This window comes from Paroedura picta, chromosome 5, assembly GCF_049243985.1.
Source record: "Paroedura picta isolate Pp20150507F chromosome 5, Ppicta_v3.0, whole genome shotgun sequence".
NCBI classification, from domain to species: Eukaryota; Metazoa; Chordata; class Lepidosauria; order Squamata; family Gekkonidae; genus Paroedura; species Paroedura picta.
In genome coordinates this window covers 89,334,986-89,359,839 of record NC_135373.1, presented here as the reverse complement: position 1 = coordinate 89,359,839, position 24,854 = coordinate 89,334,986, and the positions used below count along the sequence as shown (strand labels likewise).

General features: G+C 42.9%; 1 protein-coding gene across 2 annotated transcripts in view; it reads left to right on the top strand.

The window, feature by feature from the left end:
* Positions 1-4,964: 4,964 nt before the first annotated feature.
* SLC6A15 (solute carrier family 6 member 15) overlaps positions 4,965-24,854 on the top strand; it is a 37,093-nt gene continuing 17,203 nt past the window's right edge. Inside the window, exons 1-4 of one of the 2 annotated variants that reach the window (XM_077338951.1) lie at positions 4,965-5,358; positions 17,573-18,050; positions 19,949-20,106; positions 21,560-21,686. In XM_077338951.1, the coding sequence (XP_077195066.1) occupies positions 17,762-18,050; positions 19,949-20,106; positions 21,560-21,686 (574 nt within the window). In that variant the 5' untranslated portion in view covers positions 4,965-5,358; positions 17,573-17,761. Of the gene's footprint in view, positions 5,359-12,219; positions 13,368-17,572; positions 18,051-19,948; positions 20,107-21,559; positions 21,687-24,854 lie in introns of those variants that run through there. The other variant, XM_077338953.1, reaches the window with a different exon arrangement.

Sequence of the window (24,854 nt, the reverse complement as noted above, 5' to 3'; positions counted from 1 at the left end):
GATGGCAAGCTAGTCCAAGTAATATTTCACTTAGATCTCCCAACTTACCAATATTTTGATGAACACTTTGGCTGCAACAAACCCTATTCCTTTCATTAAGCGAGCCTCTAGAGCTTGGTATCCCTATGGAAAAGATAAGGCTTCTGATGCCCATTCACCATGCTCCCTAGACTGTTGCATTCTGCAGATAAGACACCAGAAAATCAACAGATGTTCACACTAATTGAGGTGCCTTCCTGCTGGTGTTCTCAGTTGAATCCCATACTAATTATCTCTTTATACATATTCTAAATAGGATCTATTTTTGCATGATAAATGATTTCTGAACACAACAGGATTTATAGCCTAATTCTGCCTGCTCTTTCGCTTCCTGTCCTCAGTCCCTGATCAAGGTAGGATCTTCCTCACCCATCTCTGCAAACAAGTGCAAGACTGAGTAGCACCACACTAACAATGACTGCAGGGCACTTTGCTTCTCATAGACATCACTAAGGTCTGCCTGATGAAACAATCTGGAGCACCTTCCCACTTTAAATCTAATACTAGAAAAGTTCTTACATGGTATAGTTGCATATAGGATATATACCACTCAGGAATCCCTGAGTGTTTTTAAATAAATGCATAAACAAACATTGAGACACCAAATAGCATTCAGTGGTCCCATGGAAATCATAGCATGCCTATACCACCTACCTAGCCCTCCACATTTCCAGCTAAACCTGTGCACAGTTTTATCTACATAAAAATTCTATTTGCATAGTTTCAGAGGGTAACCATATAACCATACTGCACTGAAGTAGAACGGTTAGCCCTGAGTCCAACAAAAATTGAGTCCAATAGCACCTTTAAGACCAACAAAGATTTATTCAAGGCATGAGCTACTTCAGTCCAACAAGGCTACCCACTTGAATCTAGATTCGAGTCCAGTAAGACAGTGGTCCCCAACCTTTTTATCACCGGGGATCACTCAACGCTTGACAATTTTACTGAGGCCTGGTGGGGGGGGGGGTAGTTTACTCCTCTACTCTCAACCACTGCCCTAACTCTCTCTGATCGCTATAGTAATGTTTAAACATCCCTTCAAAATAAGATACAGACACGCCACAACAATTAACATAAGGAACATTTTATTTTCATGGAAATTTTAACTCATGACAATGACAAATCAGTGGGAACCCTGAGCTTGTTTCTCTGCAATGAGATAGTCCCATCTGGGAATGATGGGAGACAATGACACCCAAAGTGTGTTGTAAAGGGCCGGGGGGAATGAAGTAAGGGCCGGGGGGGTGGGAAAGGCGTCCTTCAAGGCCCACCTCCAATTAATCGACCGACCACATGTTGGGGATCGCTACAGTAAGAGACAAGTGTCAAATCTAGGTCTAACTAAATCTCTGGAGGCAAGTGGAAGTGTTTTGCTCTCACCGCTATGCATTCCTTGAATGAAAATATTTTTAATACCACTTGTACTTATCACTTGATGATAAACAGATGGATACATAAACTACAATTGAGGAGTACTGTTTTTTTTTAATTTGTAGGACTACTCTTGAGTTTAACATGATAGCTATTTCACACATTAAGTCAAAACTTTGATACTGCTATGAACATATCATGCAGTAACTGCCCATGTTTAAACTATTATAAAATGTTATGTAATATATATTAGTTATCATTAAACCATTGTAATGATTATTGTCTGCATCACTTGCATTTATTGCATTGTCTTAGTGGAATTTCTTATACTGACCCTCTAGAATCATAGAGGGGAAAGCCAAACATCTTGCTAATGTGAATGCCCTTCTGTAATTTTTTATTTCAGGTAAGAGAGTTATTCAGCTGGAGGTGTCAAATACTCTGGGGAGGTCCATTTGTCTCTCTGTATCCTCAATCCTTTGTTTGATGGCTGAGGAATCTTCTTTCAGGCAGGTTGCTAAATTTTGTCCCTTTGTATACAGAGCATGCCCAAAAATAATTAGAGGCCCAAAATGGGATTCCATTATTTAATAAGTATTTACACTGTTTTTATGCTTTTAAAATGTTTTTTTAATGTATTGCTTCTGTTGGTAATCTAAATGCTATGTCAAATTCCATTCAATTGTCTTAAATCCAATTTCTGTATTCGATACAGCAGGAGTAGTCAACCTGTGGTCCTCCAGATGTTCATGGACTACAATTCCTATGAACCCCTGCCAGCAAAATGCTGCCAGCAAAATGCTCACTGGCAGTCTTCAAGCAAAGGTTGGATACACACTTTTCTTGGATGCTTTAGGACAGTGGTCCCCAACCTTTCTGAGGCTGGGGACCGGCAGGGCATCGGGCCACGCCCGTGGGCCGTGCCCGCGCGAGCCATGCCCACGCATTGGGCTGTGCCCGCGGGCCGCGCCCACACGAGTCACGCCCGCGCATCAGGCATGCTCGATGCGCGGCCTGGCCCTGATTCCCTCTCCCCGCTTGCAGCCTGGGAAGTTTTTTACTGCGGGGGGGGGCAGGGAGAGGGAGCCGCGGCCCGGCGCCATGGCCTTCAGGTTGGGGACCACTGCTTTAGGATGCTTAGGGCTGATCCTGTGTTGAGCAGGGGGTTGGACTAGATGGCCTGTATGGCCCCTTCCAACTCTATGATTCTATGACTCTATGATTCTAACATCTGGAGGACCACAGGTTGACTACTGCTGCCTTACAGTATATCTTGACATAGCTATTTTGTGTTTCGCCTTGTTCTCTCATTGTATAATCCTAGTCTTATTAACATTGTTCACTGATGCTTCTATCCTGCAGTTTATCTTGAGTTGCAGCAAGAAAGGAAAATTATAAACAATATGAACTCAGGTGTCTCCAGCCACACACATACATCCTCCCCATTTCCCCCTCCAGCAAGACTGAACATTCTTTGTCAATTTCATGAAGAGAAATCCAAGGTAGTAAGTTTCAAGATGTGCAGAGAGCTAGATTCAAATTTAATGTTAACTTCCAGAGACCAATACTAAGTAAATCCGTAGAAAACCCTCTTATGAAGCTCATGGAAAATATTTCCAGGTGGTGACATTCCACATTGTAGCAGGTTTTCAAGATGAATACACTTTGTTGTGTGGAGGTTTTTTTTTTTTTTTTACACCAGTTCTACACCAGTTTCTACACCAGTTTTACACCAATTCCTTAGCAGTGAATTCTATTGATTCAGAGATTTTCCATATATTTCAGCAGTATGATGAACTCGGGATGAACATTAAAATGAATGCAGTTTGTGGCATCTTCCTTAAGGAGGCCAATGTATATGAAGTGGCTATCAGACACTGGAGATTGCAAAATATAAAAGAGGGAGGGGGATACTGTGAACAGAATTGGCAGAGGAATTAAGATTTTTCTTTAAAGCAGCAAAGAGAATAAAGAAGAAATAAAAATAGAAGAAATATAGTTGCAGTTGTGCAGTGAAACTTTCCATTTCCAGGCCACCATGATACAGTTAATAAGCTTTAGATACCGAGTCAAACTAGTTGCCACAGTAATTTCTTGCTAATTCAATTTATAATGTGATGCTCACTTTTTGAAAATTCACAGACAAAGGAATAACTATGAATGTACCATTCAAACAATGATGCAATAGATAATATGAGCAATTTCAAATGCAAAAATTCCTAGCCTGTTTGCTTGGTGACTGACCACCTGAATGATCCACATTTTCCCCCATCAGGCTCTTTCAACCTTTTGACTGTGGAGGAACCCCTGAAATATTTTTCAGATTATGGGGAACCTGGGCTGGAAGTGCTGTCATGCCCCTTCTGCGAGAAGCTGATGCGGAAGGGAGACCATTTCCATCGTGGAGAAAGAGACTAGACCTGTAGAGCAACAGGTGAAGTGGGCTCCAGTGATGTCTAGTGATGTCAACGGCCAAACTTATGGGAAAGGCTGCATAACTCCTGTAACCCCAGCTTCCCTGTTCAACATCCTTCATTCAAAGGATCATTTGTTAGCTACTGAAACATACAACATTAGTTTTCAGATGACAAAACCTGAAACCCATGCTGGAGATGAGATGGGTTTGGTGGACTTTGACCTTCAAATCCAGGTAATTTGAGTCCCCCCCCCCCAAAAAAAAACAAATCCATTTGCAATTTCACCTAGCTTTCATGCCCAAATGTTATCATTTTGGGGAGTGGTATACTTGTCTGATGCCATAATATTCTCATCCCTCAGCAGAAGCAGATATACAGATATTTTTGTTGCAGTTTTATAGTGGAAGTATGCAGTCCAGTTCATAACACAAAGAATAAGCACCTGAAAATGGCTGTGTCTCTCACTGTGCTTTTTGAACTTTTTCTTTTTACCAATTTCTCAGCACTGATGCTGAATGTCCCCTCCCCCCCTCTTTTTTTTGGGGGGGGATCCCCCAGTTTAAGAAACCAAGATCTGGGAATGTTAAGTATGTGTCTACAGTGTCTGGAAGTCAAGGGGTTTCCCCGTGGGCCAAATGCTACACAGTGCAGTTCATTGGAAAGAGCTGGGGAACAAAGCAAAGGCTGCCCTTCGGTTTCTTTCGGCTTAAGGAGAGGGCCTTGCTCGCCAGTCTTCCCTAGCCCTTCTGCCTCGCCTTTTCTACTTGGCCCACAGGGCTTCTCTTCACACCCAGGCCCCTCCTACCTACAACCCCGCCACACACACAGCCAGTGCCAGCTGGCCCCCTGGTCGACAAACCGAGCAGCCGGAGACGTCTCCCGACCCGACCCCAGCTCCCCTACCCCGCTGCCAAAGCACCGAGGGGAGGCGATCAGCGCTTGCGCATTAGGGCACCCGCGGCACTCGCATCCTGTCAGCGGGCGCGTGGCACACGAGTTCGGGGAAAATGTGCCGCAACATCCCGCTCGGAGCCTCAGGGTGGGGCGCGGCGGTGTGTGTGTGTGTGTGTGTGTGTGGGGGGGGGCTCGGCTTTGTTCTCCCACAAAACCCTTCGGGCTCCGGGTATGGCTATTAATAAGCCCGAGAGTCTCCTGCTAAGGAAGGCAGGGGCTCGCTCAGCTTAGGAGGGCTGGCGGGAAAAGGCGTCCTCAGCCTTTTCGCGTCCCCCAGCCCTGCGGGGAGGCTGCTGCGGCTGCAGCCCGCGCTGCGTCAAGGGAGGTGCGGCTCCCTCCGCCCTGCCCTTCCCCATCCCCCCCCCCTTCTCGCGTCTGTCTTTAAACGCCCCTGCAGCGCAAGGGCCGGGCACATGCACGTCTCCCGCCGCCCGCCGCCGGAACAGCCACCCGGCGAGAGAAAGAGAGGCGCGCGCGCGCCCCCGCCCGCCCCCTCCTAGAAAGCCAGGCATTGATCCCCGCCGTCTCTACTCCGTTGCAGAGGGGCTGGAAAGAGGCGACCCAGCCACGGAAGGTAAGGCGCGGAGGGATCCCCGTGGGGAACGCGGCAAGGCAGAGGCAGACATCCCCGGGGAGAGGCGGCAGGGCAGGCGGCTGCTCTGGAGGAAAGCGAGCAGACCGCGTGGCTTCCAAGGCTCGCCTCGGCACATGGCCACACGAGCAGCTTTCGGGACACCGTAGGGATGCCAGGCTCCAGATGGCACCCGAGCATCCAGCCCCCCCCCCCGATTTCTCTCCAGACTACAGAGATCAGTTTCCCTGGGGAGGAAGGGTGCTCTGGGAGGTGCATTGAGGTCCTTGCTCTCCCCAGGTCGCCAGGTGTTTCCCAGCCTGGAGTGGCAAACCAGCCCTCACTCCGCTGCTGGAGACTTGGCAACCCTCACGGGCAGTGGAACTCCGTCCTCGGGGAGAACCGTGTTCATGGTCACTGGAGCTCGCCCTTGGCGGCATCCAGGCAGCACAAATGGCAGTGCGGGTGGCATTCACACTGGGCGCGGGGATTAACACCGAGACGGGCAGGATAGGGGCGGCATCGGAAGCAGGGGGAAGGGAGTAAAGCCCATCAATCTGGGCCTCTTCTCCTAGGGCGCAATCCGGCCGGCCAGCCAGAGGAGCCGGTCCCACCCTGCAGGGTCTCGGCAGTGGCATCCGTGCAAATGGCTCTGCATCGGAATAGACCGGGATATGGGCTGAGCATCCCCGTGGTCCAGAGAACGACTCTCGGGCCCTTTTAGGGGGGCTGTCCACCCAGGGACACAGCGGGAGGGAGGACGAAGCTCCGGGCCGTGTCGGTTCCGAGGCGTTCAGGGCCCTGCAGTCTGGCAGGCTGTGCTCTGCCTTCCCCTCCCTCCGCGGGCAGGATCTCGCCAGGCCGTTGAGCCTCCGAGAAGGCGGCAAAGTGCTTTGCATGTCGTCTCTGTGATGGGAACATCCCCTTGCGTGGCCGAACAGCGCCGGCGAAGGATCCGGTGTCCGCCGCAGCCACGCTTGGCGGGCATTTCGCTGCCGTTGGTTGCATCAGCTTGCCAGTCTTGCCCCTCGTGCTGCCGTGAGCGGCTGCCACTATCCTCGCCTCACCTACGGTTCGTCGGGGGGAGGTCACGGCTGGCTGGCAGGCAGGCAGAGCTTGCTGGGTGGCTCCGGGTTTAAGAGGAGGTAACGACCCTCCATCCTGACCCCCAGACGCCTTGGCTTCGCTTCCGACGGCGGGTGGGAAAGGAGCGGAGCTTAGAGGCGGGCCAGATAATGGAGCGCACCGCCAAAGACTATTATGTGGACATTCGGCATAAAGACAAAGACCGCTCTCTTCAAAGGCGGTGGAAAGGGGAGGGGCTCGCGTGGTTGTGGCGCTGCGATTGGCTGCCTGGGTTCGAGGAGAATTCCCGGCAAGGACATGCTTTGCTTTCCTGATGAGTCCTCGCATCCCAGCCGCTCGGAGCAGGGGTGGGCGGGCTCATTCTGACGTCACCGTGTTTGGGTGGGTATGTTAATGAGAAGCCCTTTGAGCCGTCTACACGGCCTGCTTGCTTTCCCTCCCCCAGTTTTTAAAACATCCTTTTCTTTTGTAGGCACCAAATAAAGGTGTTGGTTTCTGAGCTGTCCTTAGAGTTTGATCCGTTCCGTTATCAGTGCTAGGTATCGAACGCAAACGGTTGTATTAAAATCCTTCACTGCTGTTTGAAATGAAGCATAGGTCCTGAAAAAAGAGCCATTATGAATTTATTTGCAACATGCCATGTGTTTGTATTATTATTATTATTATTATTGTTGTTATTATTACTACTACTACTACTACTACTACAGTGGTAAGGTGAGGTGATGCAAACAAGTGCTGTTGGCTAGTGCCCAGGATTTATTTGTTAAGATTATATTCAAGGTCATACACAGAGGACAAATGAGCTGGCTTAGATGGCATTTAGCAGTGCTAAAAGTGATGTGTGTTAAAGCAGAGTTTTCAGGTACTGTCTTAATTATTTTCATTTAAAGATGAACATAATTAAATTTACCTCCTCCCTTGTGCTATGTAAATTAATCCAATGCATGGGGATTGATGACATAGTTCATATCTTATGCTATGTGCATAAAGCTATTCATAGTATTTTTGTTTGCCCTATAATGATGCAAGGACTAGTGAAAGTCCAAGTGAAACGGGGAGAAGCGTACATTCTGCAAGAAAGGCATGAAATTGCATCAGCTTGTGATATGTACTTGCAGGAGCCTGTCAATTCTGTCTCTTCAATTATGAAGACAACATGGTTACTAAATGTTAAGTACATTCTTGTCAAAAATTATCCCCTGTAATTATGGCCAGTTCATACAAGAGATATTAGGATTCATTGCTTGGGATATTTGTACTCACACACACACCCTTTTTTTTAAGTATGTGCACACATTCAAGAAATTAAACCCTGACTTTTGGTATCCTAATGGCCATGGCTGCAGTTGTGCCAGTAAACTGTATAAGCTATAGAAGAAGCTACTGATGCAATTTTGTGTTATTTTTACACAATATAGCTGACTTCATTTGCATGTAGAAACTCTTTCAAATAAATAAGTTATAACCTATGTTCCTCACTGTTGCCACTAAGGCAGATTAACATTTAATATATAAGGGAAAGAGGGGAGGGGAGGGGAGAGGAGCACCTTTTTATTACAATAAGAAATTATGGGGAAATATTAACAACTCAATTCTTTTGTAATATTAATAGATGTTTACTGCTGTAGTATTATTAAACACATTCTAAGTTGCCAACCAGTTGCCTTGGATGAGAACGAATTGAGAATGAAAAATAAAAGAGTTGGGAGAAAATTTAGAAGTGAGGATAGACAAATGACAGTGTATGGAAGGAAGAGAGCATAAGAAGAAAAGTATAGTAAAACGTTAGAGAAACATTGTAAAAAATAAATATGATTTTGTTTGTTTTTTGCTATCACACACTAACAGGGCTATGCAATAGTTGGGTGAAACTAAGGAAAAGCATAAACTGCAGAAAATATTGACCTTGTTAGGAGGCTGCATTCTGGCAATAACTGCAGCTTGTCCTGACTATTTTTGATTTTCTCCAATGCTGCCCTAGCTGTTGGGTTTAGCGGAGTCTGAGAAGCAAGGGTTTCCCACCTAAACTTTGCAGAAAAGTCGGGACAGCAGAGGTTTACTCTTTATTGTGCTCTGCCTTCCTTCACTTCTAGTGGCAAAATGCATATTGTAAATAAATCATGATGCTTGCTTCAGAGGCCCTACAACTGAATTGGGCCTCTGGGATTTTTTTCTTCCCAGGCCTGAACCCTCACCCTTGATGGCTCTGGTAGCTGGAAAAGATAGTAAACATGATGTTTTCTCCCCTCCCTCATACTTTTTTATATTTCTGTTGTTACCAGGATAATAAAATTGGTCAACTTTTGTGCCAAACAATGTAAAGAAGGATGTTGCTCACTTTGCATGGAAATTACCATTTCTATAAATACTGGGATACAGGGCATTTAATTTAAAATGGCAATTAGATAATAGGAAAAGCAAAATATGGTAAGAGTTTGGAAAACTCTGAGCTCTTCTAGCCATAGTTCACAATCAAAACTATTGTCCTGGTAGTCAATCAACAACTTGGTGTTTCATCAGACTGTTACAGTTACTAGTCTTGAGAGAAGGCGTTAAAATAAATCGGACTATATCCAGTCAACTTTTTAAAGCTGAGTCTTTGCCAGTTCCTTTCAAAATGGCATAGCTATTTGATGGTCAAAGGGGACTCTTTTCACTAGTAGAAAATCTGGCTGGATCACATTTTAGAAACAAATCTCTCTGTATTGTAGGTTGCTGTTGTCCCACCACCCCCGTACTCCCCCAGGCATCCTGCTTCAGAAGTTTTTTTGAGGGGAAAAACTTCCCTCAGTACCTTAACAAGTACCTTTTCAAAAAGGTATTTGTTAAAAGGGGGGATCCAAGTCTGGCCTGGTCTCTAACTTGTTTACTTGAGAAAAAAGTGGGCAGAACAAGATAGATCAATCTCATTTCTCCTTCTGGAAATCCTGCAGAACTTGGTCCTGATACTTCCAAAGTAGAATAGTGGGCATCAAACAGGCCAAGATGTGCTTTTATTCTGGAGAAGTTGTGCCAGTACAGTACAAAAACAGGAAGTTGCTCCTTCCTTTGAGCTACAGAAGGAGTTGCTAGTCCAAACACCTCACTACAGGACTGAACTTAGTAATGGCAGACCAGGTTAATGAAAAAGCAAACAGCTGATGCCACAGAATAGCACCATTTGATACTCTGGTGTTGATAGCTTTGCATCTCTTGCTAGAGGTAGTTGGGAAGCATGAATCCAGTGCTTTCTATAATTGTCCAGGATGTAAATACAATAGTGAGCTTCTTCACTAAGTATCACCCACTACTTTTCCATGGTACAACCCTCATCCCATATGACTTTTGTATGTGTAGGTCCCATGATCCCCGAAATAGCATTTTGGATCAGTCAAGTGGGATTCCTCTTTCCTTTTTCACCAGCTGCAAAGTTGGTTGGGTCCAGTCCAATGACCTGAGACCTCCATCAAGCCAGATTCCTGGTTGCTTCCAAGACACGTTATTCTGGGATCAGTTGATTCAGTCCCTCTTAATCTTCTAGTTAGAGAATGAATTTTATAAATGAGAAGATCAAAATCTGTCACTCTAAAATAAGCCAAAAAATAAATACTGTATTTTGATTTTAAAAAGTTTTAATATGTTTTTGTTACATCTTTTCTTCCCTTATTGTCACAAATTATACTACAATGTATACATTAGTAGCTGCAATTCTTCCAGCAATAGCAGTTATGTATCTCCCTGGAGGTCTGTCATGTGACTAAACTATTTCAGATTCTTTTGTGGAATGCTTTGTCTTTGCCTATTGCATTTTCCATTTTAATCCACTTTAAAGCTGGAGAATATTTGATTCTGAACTTTTGTTTTTTATTGTCTTGCATATTAATGTCTACAAAAGCTACTAGAAAATTCTTAAGTAAGGTTGTTAGTAGACGCATCCTATGTAAAGCATTGTACATTGAATTAAAGTTTGCTATGCCATGATTAAATGATGCAATATTTTAGAGCAAAATGCTTCTGAATTATCCTATATATATAAGTTGCTCAGTCAGAAGAAGTTGAATAACTAACAACTGTAGGCCTAGTTCAGGAGCATCTATGTTCTTAATCTCTGGTCCAGATACTAACTTTTTTAAAAAGTCCAGTAATCACCTCAAGCACTCTGAACTGGTTCATAAACATATAATAAAGATCAATGTCATAGTGTGTCTTTTAAAAATCTATGGTAGAAATGAGCAATCTGTTATAATTAAACAGCCAAACTATGCCAACATTCAGAACAAGAAATCTGCAAAGAGCCAGTATAAGAAAGCCCATCTGTGTAACTGAAACATGCGGATGAATAACTGACATTAATAATTTTGGAGTCTGATCTTAGTGCTACTGGACTCTGACTTTATTGTGACATTAATAATGCCACCTCCAGGTGGATAGGTGGCTTTTCCAGAGGGGGCACTCACAAGGGCAATGCCAGCAAGGGTAGAGAGTGGGAGTTGGCTACAGCACTGGGCCTTGGAAGCAGTGCAGGCAGATCTCCTTGCTGGCACAGTGGCAACTAAGCTTTGAAAGCCAGGAAGCCTTGGCAGAGGGCAGCCAAATCGGTTGGGTCCATAGCTTTGCATCCTTTCCTCCCACAGTGCTGGTAACTCCTGCAGGAGTTCAGAGGCATCAATGGGGCTTGTGTGAGAAAGGAAATCTTATTTAGGGAACTGGAGGGAAGCAGTGCTGATGAGGATGAACATGAACCTGAGCCCTGATATAAGGAACAAGATATGAAGAGAAGGGGCAGAGGAGGATACTATATAAGCCTTCCTCTCACTGTCTGAGACCACATATGGGCGAGCAGCCAGGAGGACCACAAAGGTGAAAGCAGCAGGAAACGACACCTTCTTTTTGGCGGTCCCAATTCTGCACAACTCCAAAGAACCTTCAATACCACCAGCAGGATGATGACCCTTCCCAGTCACCATGGAGGTGATGGCCAGTCATCACTTGGGTACCCCGCCATGTGACAGGGAGTATCTTACTCAAGAAGCAATCACCCTGATTGCTTTAGAGCACTGGCCATAGATTGCAGGCTCTGGTCAAAAGCTTCAGAACTAACCATTTTGTCCTGTGCACAATTACAGTATTTGCTGGCGTATAAGACTACTTCCCCCCCCCCTGAAAAACATGCCTCCAAGTGGGGGGGTCGTCCTATATACCGGGTGCAATTCAGTTGGGATAGACATAGCTGCCCATAGTGGCCCATAGTACTGTAATGTAATGTAACAAACTCTATATTTTGAGTGGAAATGTTGGGGGGTCGTCTTATACGCCCAGTTGTCTTATACGCCGGCAAATACGGTATGCAGAAACAGGCCCATACATTTCTCATAGAAGTGTGTATAACACAGCTTTGGAGTAAATTCTACAACTAGACAAAACATATTTTGCTTCAGATTGAAAGCTTTTACAAATGAGGTTACATGACTGAGGAAATATTATTTTATCTGGATCATTTGGTGTATTTTATTAGTGAAAGTTGAAATCACATGCAGCTTGAGACTTCATCTGTTTGTAGCAGGTTGGAGGACAATTTGTTTTGGAGGGTAGTCTTGGAAACAATACAATCTACCCAAATCAAGTTTCCAAGGCAGATTTTAAATCATATTACATGGAATTGCCTAATATAACATTTGATTTCAGAAAGGAACTTAGACATCCTGTGCCTGAAGAAGCACTATCAGAGAACAATTCCATCCCCTAATTATTCTAGAGTAACTCTTTTGAGATTTGCTGTTTATAGATATCATTCAGAAATGGTATAACTGATGAAAGTTGGATTTAGCTGAATACAGATTGTGCCTTCTTATACAGAGTCTGTACCAAATAGAATGTAGTTGATGCTGAATTCCACTTTCACTGGCAAAGTGCAATGCTAGTGAAGGGGGGGGAGGGGAGCTAGCTTAGTAATTCTATTTCATTTGCTATTATGGCAGCACTCAACTCTCACAAGGGAGGAAACTGGGTAGACTTGAGGATGTAGTGGGGGAAGAATGGACATGAGTCAGAAGTTTGTGCTTGGTCATAAGTCAGTCCTGTCTGGGTGATTGTGTATCAGCATACCTACTGAATAGGTGGAAGACGGCAGTCAACTGAGAGCCCGAAATGACTGTACCAGTCTCCTCTGTGTCTCGCTGACCCCAATGATCACAGTAGGGGAGAACATTTTAAATCTGCATGATGTCATGAGCAATCTGCAATAGTCCTGCAACACTAGCACCAAAATAGCTTCGTTGTAGCGATTTCCGGGGAATTGGGAAAAGTGGATTCACCCTCAGAAAATCGCTACACTCTTGCCAACAACCTGCAACACTTGCAAAAAAGACATGTGCGTTCTCAATGTAGCGGTTGCAACAAAGTCCCTCCCCCTGGCTCTCTCCTCCGAACTTCCGGTGAAGCGATTGCCATTTTTTCCCCTTGGAGTGGGGAAAGCAACGAACCAGCAAGGCTTCATTCACCCAGCGAGGCTTCTCCGGCTACAGTCCCTCCACAGAAGTGCTTTAAAGCTCCCCTAAGTCCCCAAGCACAACACAGCCTCCTGTTCGCCAATTCCCTTTAATTTCAGCCAAAAATCGCGCCCGTGTGGGGGGGCATTTTTTTTTCACTCGGGGGAGCGTGGTAATGATGAATTGCTAGCTCACACGTCAGCTAGATGGGTCTCTCTGTTGCAACGAATCAACGCATATTCGTTGCAACGTGTGTGGGTTTTTTAAAAAAACCTATGCTTACAGGGAAAGGGGCTTTTCAGGAGCATGATAACAACCGCCCATTGGCTGTTCTGTTTGATTGATGGCCAGGGGTGGGAACAAACACAGAAAAAAATCGCTTCCTTTCTGGCGATTCCTGTGAGACCAGAAACCTGTGGGGAACGAATGAAACGCTACTGGATTCCACTACAAATGAAGGTATGCGGAACGCTGAGATTCCACTATTTAAAATAACGTTTCCGCTTTGTGAAAGCAAATGGCAACATTGGTCCTTGTGCGGAATGGCCCTTAGGGTTGCCTTGAGAAATTTGTGGAGATTTGCGGGTGGTGTTTAGGGAGGGCAGAGTTTGTGGGCTTGTATGCAATTGAGTGAGGATGCAATACCATCGAGTTTACCTTCTGAAATGTCAATTTCTTCCAGAGTAACTGATCTCTCTCTCTCTCTGTATCTACACACACAATAAATATAAGATTATTACATAATCTTTGACAGTAACACATTTCAGCCTTTACACAGTTGTTTAAAACAGCACCATTTGCACAAGTGTTTCAGTGTTACTCTGTTCATAGTATTATATCAGAAAATTGTATTGATTTAATTTGTTTTATATTTATTGTTTTAAAATTGTAATTGTTTTAACATATTTTATATTATAGTATATAATATTGTTTAGATGCGTATTTATTGTTGTTATCTGCCTTTGATCCTGAGTTGTCAGGAGATAGTTGTCAGGAGATAGACAAAAATATTGATAATACTGAACTGTATATTAAAGGCTCCAAGATAGCACACCCCTAATAGCAGACAGGTTGTCACCTAGATTGCTATAGATCAGTTTATTTTAAAACAACAGTTACTTATTGTGCATTTTATGTACTTGCCATTTCCTTAATTGTCTCTTGCTATTGTTGAATCCCATCATGAAGTCTCCATGTGGGAATATATGCACACTACTGAACACTGGAAGAGCTAGTGCTTTGTTTGCATCTTTTTTCCTCTGAAAAAATATACAGACAAATTTAGCTAATGACAATGACCTTGACATTTCTATTATTTTGACATGATGGGATAATTGCTCATTATATAGGCAGATGCCTGCTACTTTATTCATGAACAATATTTTTGTAAAATCTTATATAACAAGAAGCAAACTTACACCGATTCTGGCCATTGGATCATCTAGATGAGTATTGCCTACTCAAACTGGTAGCAGCTCTCTAGGATTTCATCACCCCCATGCTTACAACTGGAGATGTCAGGGATTGAACTTGAAACTTGCTATATGCCAGGCAGATGAGCCATAGTTCTTATAGTCCCACCCCTCTTTTTAGAATCTTGAATTAGTTTTGAATTAAATGGACACTTGTTTTTTTTAATGAAATGCACTAAAATTAAAAAGTTTATATTTTTGTTTTCTATTATTTATTTGTAGCATTCCCTCTTCTCACATACAGACATGGATATCTTTGCATTATTTTATATATTTCAATCTGTATCACACCTCAGGACAGTGAATAGGTATTTAAAAAAATGTAAAAACAAATCAATGTGCTAGACTATTGTTACATTCACAGGACATTTTCCTGTGACTAAGTTCCAGTCAGTAGTATGGGACATACTTCTGAATAGTCCTGTTTAGTATGGTTCCCTAAAAAGAGTTAAAATAATCACAGCACTAAATAAGGATCACTGATCCATCCCTTTTAAAGTTAGTGGGGCTTTATTGCCATTTGTAACTAGTTCATTCACGATATCTAAACTTGAATGCACATTGTATAAATGTACTGGGAAATTGCATTTAGTAGTGTCTCTGACATGAGGTCTGTTTTTATATAATTTTCTGTATCATATCCTGTGTTAAGAAAGCTGCCTGATAGTTTTGGTAGCTGTCTCTGTTTTAATTTCCTCTTACATTAACATGTCAGGTTTCTTCAGCTGATATAATTCAGGAAAACTGCTTTTGTAATACTGAATGTCATTATGTGAAACTGTCAAATAATGAAACCAGGAGTTTCATTTTACTAGTAAAACCATGTTTCTAACCCTGTGTCTGAATTTTCCAAGACCCCTTTAATGATCTGGAAGCCAAAAGACAAATAGAATAGTCTCAGGCCAAAAGATCAGACTTGTATATCTCAGCCCTGAATTTGGTAGATGAATATATTATGTAAGGGTGATCCATTATTTTCTATCAAACACCATGAAAAAAATTCCTACAGTCAACAGTATGATTACTGCTACTTCTTGAATGATATTACTCCCCTCAGTAAAATGGCAAAATTAACCTTCTGTGCAAATTTTGTTACTCATATACATCTTGTTTTAATATCTCTATGGAACAGGACAGACCAGTTTGAAAGATGTTGGCAGAGTTCAGATATGCAAAGAATAGCAAAGCACGAGGATGCTTAAAAGAATAAAATGATTTTATTATACAACTTTGTATAGAGAAAGAGGAGAGAGAGAGAGACCTATTACTACCACTTTGTTTTGGAGGCAAGATGGGAAGAAAAGTGCTCAAAGGAGCAGGAAATCTCCAACTAAGCCATCCAGGACACATGAAATCAGTTGGAAAGTATCAGGAATTTCCTAATTTAACTAAGCTAAATACATGTCTTCTCTGATGTTCCTTGTAACATCGGTCCGCAACCGCTGCTCTGAAGTGAGGGGAGAGGGCAGCCCGGGGGCCCGCGCACGGCGGCACCCCCAGCGCAAACGCTTTGGCGGCCGATTTGCTCGCGGCCTGGCGCGCTTCTCGCTTCGGGGGGGGGAGGGAAGAAGGAGCCGCGGCCCGGCGCCAAGGCCTTCGCGGTCCGGCACCGGGCCGTGGCCCACGGGTTGGGAACCACTGCCCTGTATGACACTTTTCACATGCATCCGAATCATGCACACTAGAGATCTTGCATAGTCCAATAAAAGATACTATGGCCTACAAGTATGTTTCTTACATGTAGAATTTCAGTGGTGTTTTCAGGGTTTACACATATCAAATCAGATAATGGGGCAATATGGAGGCACCTGTTGACATAGGCTGATCCCCAGCATACTGAGAACTTGAATAGTGTTTAGCCTCACCCAAATATTTGCATTAAGGCTTTAAATTCAACTGACTAATGTCCAGTTTAAGTCATCTGATCAGCAGGTGAATTATGTGAATTATGTGAATTATGTGAATTGACCTCCATGGACTCTACCAACCTAGCAAGTCAACCCATATTAATTGCAGTATTGTGAAGGTGTCCAACACTGGTTAAAATAGGATGCTTAGGGCTGATCCTGCATTGAGCAGGGGGTTGGACTAGATGGCCTGTATGTCCCCTTCCAACTCTATGATTATATGACATGAGACTTTGATTAGATTACTGTCTAAGTATACAGCAAAGCAATTGTAGGCATATGCCACTACTCATATACCACTTCTCCCTGGGATCATTCAGCAAACCTGTCCTCATTGCCCTTTTATTTTTCTAGATTTTTGTTTTTGAACAGCGAAAGATATTCTTTAACATTTTATTTATACTCACCCAAACCCATAAAGCTGTTTGCAGACAATATTTCTTGAGTTTATACATGTTTCTGGGCCCCAACTAGTATATTTGTCACAGCCATATAGGTAACAAATATGTTGACCATGTCCCATATATTGCACATAGCTCCTAAGATTGATATATCTTCATTTTAAAAGCTGTGGGTAGTTTTACAGATAGCTTTAAAGCATTTTACACCTTTCCCATTTTGCAGTATGAATATAAACTTTCAATATGAAGCTCACTGGCTGACCTCAGGCCAATCATCCTCTGTCAAATCACCATAATTTACAGAGTTGTGATGAAGGATAACTCCATGTGTGCTGCCCTAGTATATGGACAAGTGGGATATAAATGTGATTTGTAATAATAATACTTGGGTAGATTGTATAAATTGCAACTGTACCTTCACAGAAGATACAAATGCCAGGCCAGGTGCTTGAAGGTCCCACTTGTGAATGTTATATAATGGAATAAACACATAAAAGTTACAAAGTTCCTTCTTAAACTTTCCTTAGCTGTGTAAGGATACTGCATTTAGGTTTGCTGGCAGATTTAGGGCCAGTTCAGAAAATCAACAGTTTTCTTGGATGTATCAGGAATTGGATATATCACATTATAAAATTGGGCATCTGCATGTCAACTTTATCAGTACTTCTATTTTAAGCAAATATTTTACCTGTGAAATATTTGAAATACAGTTGAATAGTAGGTGAATACAGAAAATTAGCAATTGACCTTTTAACTTCCATTCATGTAAAAAAAAGGCATTGAAAGGAAAAACTATGAATGTTTATGTTATAGAATGGAATAGATAAACTATGCATCATTGAAGTATCCTTCTGAATTTCATGTAACTGCTATTCTTTTAACAGGTGTTTAATGTTACAGCAAGCATACACAAGACAAAAATCTCGATTCTCTTGATTGTTCTGCATAAAGGGACATTTTCTTCAGTCAAGTGATTCAATCCAATTTCAATCTTGCAGAAGCAAGATACTGACTGAGACTGTGTAGTCTGCCTGAAGTGAATGTAACCCGACATTCCCATTTCTTTACCGCAAATGCCTAAGAACAGCAAGGTCGTAAAAAGGGAAATTGATGATGATGTCATCGAGTCGGTTAAAGATCTTCTATCCAATGAAGACTCTGTTGAAGATGCTTTCAAGAAGAGTGAATTGTCCGTTGATGATCAGGAAGATAAGGATGTAGATGTTGAAGAGGGATCTGATGTAGAAGATGAGAGACCTGCTTGGAACAGCAAACTTCAGTATATTCTGGCACAAGTTGGATTTTCTGTAGGGTTGGGGAATGTATGGCGATTTCCATATCTGTGCCAAAAAAATGGTGGAGGTAAGAGTTTGCATTTAGTCCTTGACCTTGCTAACTTAAGCTTTCCTCAATTGGTTCCTGATGCTTCCTACTCCTGTCTCTGTGGGTCTTCAATGGTGTCTATTAGGCGTTGAGCATATTTGTTTCAATGAAAGTATTTCCCTCTTACGCTTTATATCACCTGTCTCTTATTTTTTCCTAGACCCCATAGATCAGTGGTTCTCCACCTTCCTGATGCCATGACCTTTTAATACAGTTCCTCATGTTGTGGTGACCCCCAGCCATAAAATTATGCAAGTGTTCTTTCACAGAAATTAAACTGAAACTGACCAATGGCATGAAGATCCATTGTAAATGATTCTATATCAATTGTTTCCCCCCCCGGGGGGGGTTTCAGTTCAGTTATGCCTCTTATATCACCATACTGATCTCACTCTTTTCCGCTGCTACAGACAGACATATGCTCTATCTTAATCTACCCCACAAAGTTGTGTGGATGGGGGCCCCCGGCCAAGCTGCTTGTCCTGCCACAACCCCTGTAAAAGGGTCACTCGACCACCAAAGGGGTCCCAATCCCCAGGTTGAGAACCACTGTGTAACTCATTAGTTACTGTATAGTTCCGACACACAAGGCATCCTGTGGTCTGACTTTGGTCCAGGACATATACTTTACTGTGTGAGTTTGTGATTAGGAAGAAATAAATGTTAAGGTTTTGGTTGCTTTGATATAGAAAAGCGAAGTTTAAAATAGGAAGAGAAAGGATTGCTTCTTCATACTAAAAGTATTGAGTCAATGGAAAAAGGCAGCACAAAACCCAAAGTAATTCAAAGTTTCATTTTTGGTTCAGATTTCATTTTTGAGTTTCACATGGGCCCATTATGCATGGCCGCCGAAACGGCGATTTCGGGTCACGTGGAAAACGCGGAGGGGGAAGACGCGACGCATACCGGTTATGCACGGGGCGGGGCGCGACGGCGGCAAAACCCAGAGTAACCGATTATGCACGCGCCGATCCGGGCGCCGCTTCTGGTTGCGCCCCGCTCACCCGGAAGCTGCGCTTTCTTCCGCGTTTCACTGACGCGGCTTTTTCGGCGGCATGCACCGAAGCTGCAGCCGGTTTCAGCCGGCTCCGTGCGTTATCCGTGATTTTAGTCGCCGCCATTCCACCCCGAATGTGCGCTAAAACCCCCGTGCATAATGGGTCATGGGGATGCCAGACTTTCCATGGGAACGGGAGATCCACTGGAATTACAGCTCATTCCAAGATCAGTTTCACTGGAGAAAATGAATACTTTGAGGGTGGAATTGATGGCATTGTACACCACTGAGATCCTTGTGCTACACAGGTCCACCCCCAAACCTCCAGAAGTTTCTCAGTCTGGACCTGGCATTCCTACCCCCCCACATTCCCACACCAGTGGCCAGGGGGACCTGGCAATTTTAGTTCCACAGAAATAGAGCATTGCTTTTTCTGTTGGGACGAAACCCCATCAATGAACTTCTTATTCTTTGTGTACTGGATAATACTTTTGCCACTTACAACATGCTCCTAATCCCAAAAGGGAGACTTGATTCTGAAGAACACAGATGGAACTACATTACTCAAATTGTATTTTTGCAAGTTATTTTCAAGGACCAGGTTGTACTCTTCAATCTGTTATTATCTTCTCTGTTGTTTCATGTCCTCTATCCACATCTCTATGATTTTGTCTTCAACCTGCTGCTGAACTGTGCTGTAGATCTCAAAGTGATCCCTGATCTCCATGCCTTGCAATTCAGAAAGCTTGCTATGTGTGCACACTGGTTTGGGTAGAGTGGGATTCCAGTTACAGTGGTGGTTGACTGGATGCCACTGTAGCAAGGAAGTCTGTAGATTTATTATGTGCCTTAATGGTTACTCAACATCGTGTCTTCACAGGTGCCTATCTTGTGCCATATCTAATTTTGCTGCTGGTCATAGGGATACCACTCTTTTTCCTGGAGCTTTCAGTGGGCCAGAGAATCCGTCGTGGAAGCATAGGAGTATGGAATTATATCAGCCCCAAACTTGGTGGAATTGGATTTGCAAGCTGTATAGTAAGTAATGATATGTTACCTTAATATATTATAGAAACTTACAGTTTGCTTTTCAAGTTGCTATTAGTTATTTTTTCTGTTTTGCAGAGTATTGAGAATTTATGGTCTAACACATGAAAAGAATATACGCAAATACTCATGTAACAGTGAAACTAATTAACAAACTGTAAGGTGCTGCGGTCATCCAGGAAAATATACTTCAGTAAATATATAGTAAATTTATTTAGGATAATGAAGAAACAAGGCCTACCACAGACCTTCATAGCAGTTCCTATGACTGCTTATCTCCAGACAAGAATAAAACCTGGACTGGTAGCCTTCTAGATCCCAGCATCCTGAAACTAATATAAAACATGAAATTGATTACTGAACATCGCACACACATCTCTGCTGTTTAGACTAGAGAGTAAAGCATTAGAGCAGGCTTTCTTGACCAGGGTTTTGTGAAACCTTGGGGTTTATTGATGACCCTTGAAGGGTTTCTGGAATGGGTGGAAGTTAATTCATTTTAATATATATTTTAAATTTGTTAAACATTTATTGAGTGATATGACCATATATGGTCTTGTTGACCTGCCCCCTCCCAAAATGGTCAATGATGGGCCTTGAGGGGGATGAAGGGGAGGGGTTCAAGGGGGGGGGCATGTACAAAAATATGCTTCCCAGCCATATTTTGCATGATCATGCCACTTCTGAGTTTTATTGAAGCCAGAATAATGTTTCAGGGATTGCTCAACAGTGAAAAAGTTGAGAAAGGCTGCAAAAGAGAATAAAACTCTAAACAGCATAAGGATTCAAGGCAAAAAAGGGAAAAAGGAAGAAAGAAAAAGTTAATACTTCCTATTCTTTTAATTTGCATTGAAAAATTATGTGGCTATTATATGGATTTAAAACATGCTGTGCCATTGTACTCAAAGAGGCAGGGCAAATCCAGTAACATCTTCTATATATAACATTAAATAAGAAGTATTTAATGAAGAAACATCCATATAAAGAAGTATGCTTATTATATAATTTATTGGTTTCATCTCTACCTGCTTCTCTTGCCGTGTTATTCATTGAGTTAGCCTTCTGTTTTCTAAATGAGATCATGTAGGATAACTACACTAATGATGTCTGTTATTGCAGCTTTTGGCTCCAGTGCCAATTCATGCATTGATCCTGGACCTCCTGGGTGAGAACCTGCAAATTACAGTGTCTGGGTTGTAAGATGTTGCATATACAGGACTGGCATCCCAGCCATCAGTATTTATACTTATGTGTCAGTTTGGAACATATAACATCATGGTTTTGTGAACCATGAATTCTCATACCAGAATAAGCAATATACTATATCTTAAGCTAATATTTTCTTAATATGTAGAATATACACTGATTGTTTTTACAAGTTATTTTGAATTTCTATATAGGTACTAACATAATGCCAATTAATTTTTTTTTTCATTTTCCATAGGTGTGTTATTTTGTAGCTCTTTACTACAATGTCATCATTGGTTGGAGTCTGTTTTACTTTTCTCAGTCCTTTCAGCACCCCTTACCTTGGGACCAATGTCCTTTGGTGAAAAATTCTTCTCATCCCTGTAAGTCTTAATATTTATCCAAAATCATTCAATTTCTGCTTTGTTCCTAGGATTTTGGTTAAGATTTGAGTAGTAGTAGTTTTTAGTTATCCCACAAGTATTGTTAAAACATGTTTCTGTTTCCCTCCCTCAAAACATTACTTTTAGAATAATACTTTCCTTTTCAATATTAATATTCAATGGGAAACCCTCATCTAACTGAACAGTGTAGGGGAAAAATCACACAATTTCTGTTTTATCAGTTTTGGATTGTTTTAAACAGTAGACCATTTCCACACTGAGGGGTAAAATGAATGTGGCCTCCTGCTTGCAAATGCAAGATGGTAAACCTTGTGTTTGCAGCCCTGCTCATGGGAGACCCCTCCCGCATTATCCTTCTGACCCATCATGGCTTTTTGTCTCCTGATGAGACTGCAAGGGAAAACAATCTGAACCCCCCCCCCCTGCTCTTTGGCTTGTACATCACAGCAAGCCAGCAATCACAGTACAGCAGGTCTCTCATGGACAGAAACTTTCTTTCCTCCTGAGCCTGAATTTTTTTTAAGGCACTTCTGCATTGCTATGCAGTAATATCGCAACACAGATGCATTTTTAATAAAAATCAACACTTCCATGTTGCTATGGAGAAACCCCAGAGTGATACAGAATTCTCCCCCTTTTTTGGAATTCGTGTTTCTTTAGACTTTATTTATGCCTGGGTGGATTTTTGAGATGCTGAACATGGTAACTGGAGCCCCAAAAAGTCATTTTTTTTGTAAACGGTTTGCTGAAAAACAGAGCACTTAGACCCTTGTATGATCAAGAGAAAGCTTCTCAATCACCTGCCCTCCCTTATCCAGCTCATGTACCATTTCCAGAAAACACAAACAGGACTGTTTTTGCCTGCCTGACATGGTAACTGAAGCCCAAAAAGTCACTTTTTTGTAAATGGCTGGCTTAAAAATAAAGCACTCAGACCTCTGTATGATCGGGAGAAGACTGCTTGATCACCCCCCCCCCACACACACACATGATCCCAAAGAGACCATGGACACTTTGATAATGGAAGGAAATGAAGAGGGGAGGGTTGGTGCGAGGGTGGGACAATGCTGCAGAGACTATTATGCCTTCCCCCCTCCATATGGGTTTGCCTCTGATTGCTCACTGGTTGCTTACTGATGGGATGCGAGATAAAAAGTGGCAAATGCACTTTTTTGTGATTTACCTCATCCCAAAGCAAATTTGGGGAAAACTTGAGCCAACCCCTAGACAGGCTCAGGATGCAGGCAATGTCATGTGGACATGTCTGGGCATGTTTTCCCAATAATAGCAACAGAGAAAAAAGTATTTACTTTATTTGACAAAAGAACTGACCTTCTAGATCCACTGCAAGACCATAGCAGGATTCTCAGTGCTGAGATCAAAACATTTATAACCTCCAAATTCTCACAAATAGAAACAGGCTAGTGAATATATTTTGTTTAAACTATTTCCTAAGGTAAAATTAAGAGTTTTATTCTAGATATACTTAGCATTGTAGTAGAAATGTTGTTTTGCCTGAAATAGTAAGGGCCAAGCTATGGAATCTTGAGTTTGTTATACTTTGTCAACACAGTTGTCTGTAAATAGTATTACCATTTAAGTTCCCATTAATGTTTTCCTTGTTACAATCATTCAATTTTCCTGAATATGTTAAGCAATAAAAAAACCCAAGAGGAGCAGTGCAATACCTGTGAAGAATAAGACTGTATTATGTTTGTTTCATAAATTAACAAGATTTAGGCAATCATTCATGGCCATTGTGAAAGAAACCTAATTTGGCATATCATGAAATGCAATTACATGCAGTCTATCTCTGAACATTAATTATCGCATGGTCACCACATGCCTTGCTCTCTAAATAGATAACATTGAAGTGTTGCACAAACTATCCATGTGAGGTACTTGCTAGTTTTGTTATTGCTTTTCAGTCCTTATTGAAATACACTCATAAGATTGGAATACGTTTTTGAATTTTGGCTGTACTCTGCCATCTTTTGAAATCAGTGGCAAAGCTCACACTCACAGTGAGATTCACATTCTTTCCCTTCAATCTCCCCATTTACACTATCACATTTCTGATGAATTGTAGTTTTCCATCACAACAGGATTGAAGATTAACATCTTTAACAATTGGCTATATAAATAAAAGAGAAACAACCTCCAGGGTGGAGCCTGTCTCGAATGCAGGCCAATCCGGGCGCCCAGCAAAGCTGGGTGACCCCAGATTGGGCTAACTCCCACCAGACAGCTGCACGTGGCTTGCCCGCCCTCGTGGCCACACACACGCTGGCCACAGAGGGTGTGCGTGGCCCTCTGCGCAGTAGCTGTGGTGCTAAGGTGGCGGCGCTGAAGGAGGCAGCCCTATGACAGTGGCACCGCTGCTGGTGACAGAGGCTACAGTCGGGACTAGGTTCCTGCTTCCTCTGTGCCTCACCCACATGGTACACTGCACTGCTGAGCTGCCGGCGCTGGAGGCAGTGGCCCTGCAGTGGCGGTGCACATGGGGTGATGTGTGGGGTCAGCCTGCTGCCTACAGTAGGGCTTGCTGCCAGGGAGGGCAGCAGAGAGGTAGAGAGCCCTACCGAGTCCTTGTTCCCCCAAGAGAAAGGGACCCCAGCTTGCGACGGAGAGGAACAGGTGGGGCAATGTGGGTGGCGCCAGGCCTGGGAGGGGGGCCTTCTAGCGCCTGTTGAATCTTTACAGCTAGTCTCTAAATAAACATATAAATTTATTCAAACATTTCTGTACTTCTGTATTATCTCAGGTTCCATGCTCGTCACTTACATAGACTGACAGCTTATAAAGCTCTTAGAAAAGAAGGGTTGCTTTAGGTGGGAGGTTTTGCTGCAGATTGACATCCACTTAGGTGTGGGGTTCTCTTGAGGAACCCTACAATGTCATCCCCTCAACTTCCATTGTCTGTGGTTCCCCCTGATTTGTTCTGAATTTTCACATACCTGGTTTGAGATGGTCTTTCGGGAAATATTGCAGTCAGAGGGTATATGCATGCCTTGTGGATGGGAAGGAGCAGGAAAAGCTCTTCGTTATTATCATTTTCCTTGCTTGTAAATTCCTGTTTATTCAGGGTTTCCCCCCTGTTCTTCCTGTGTTTTCCTCCCACTAGTGGGCAATTCATTATCACATTAA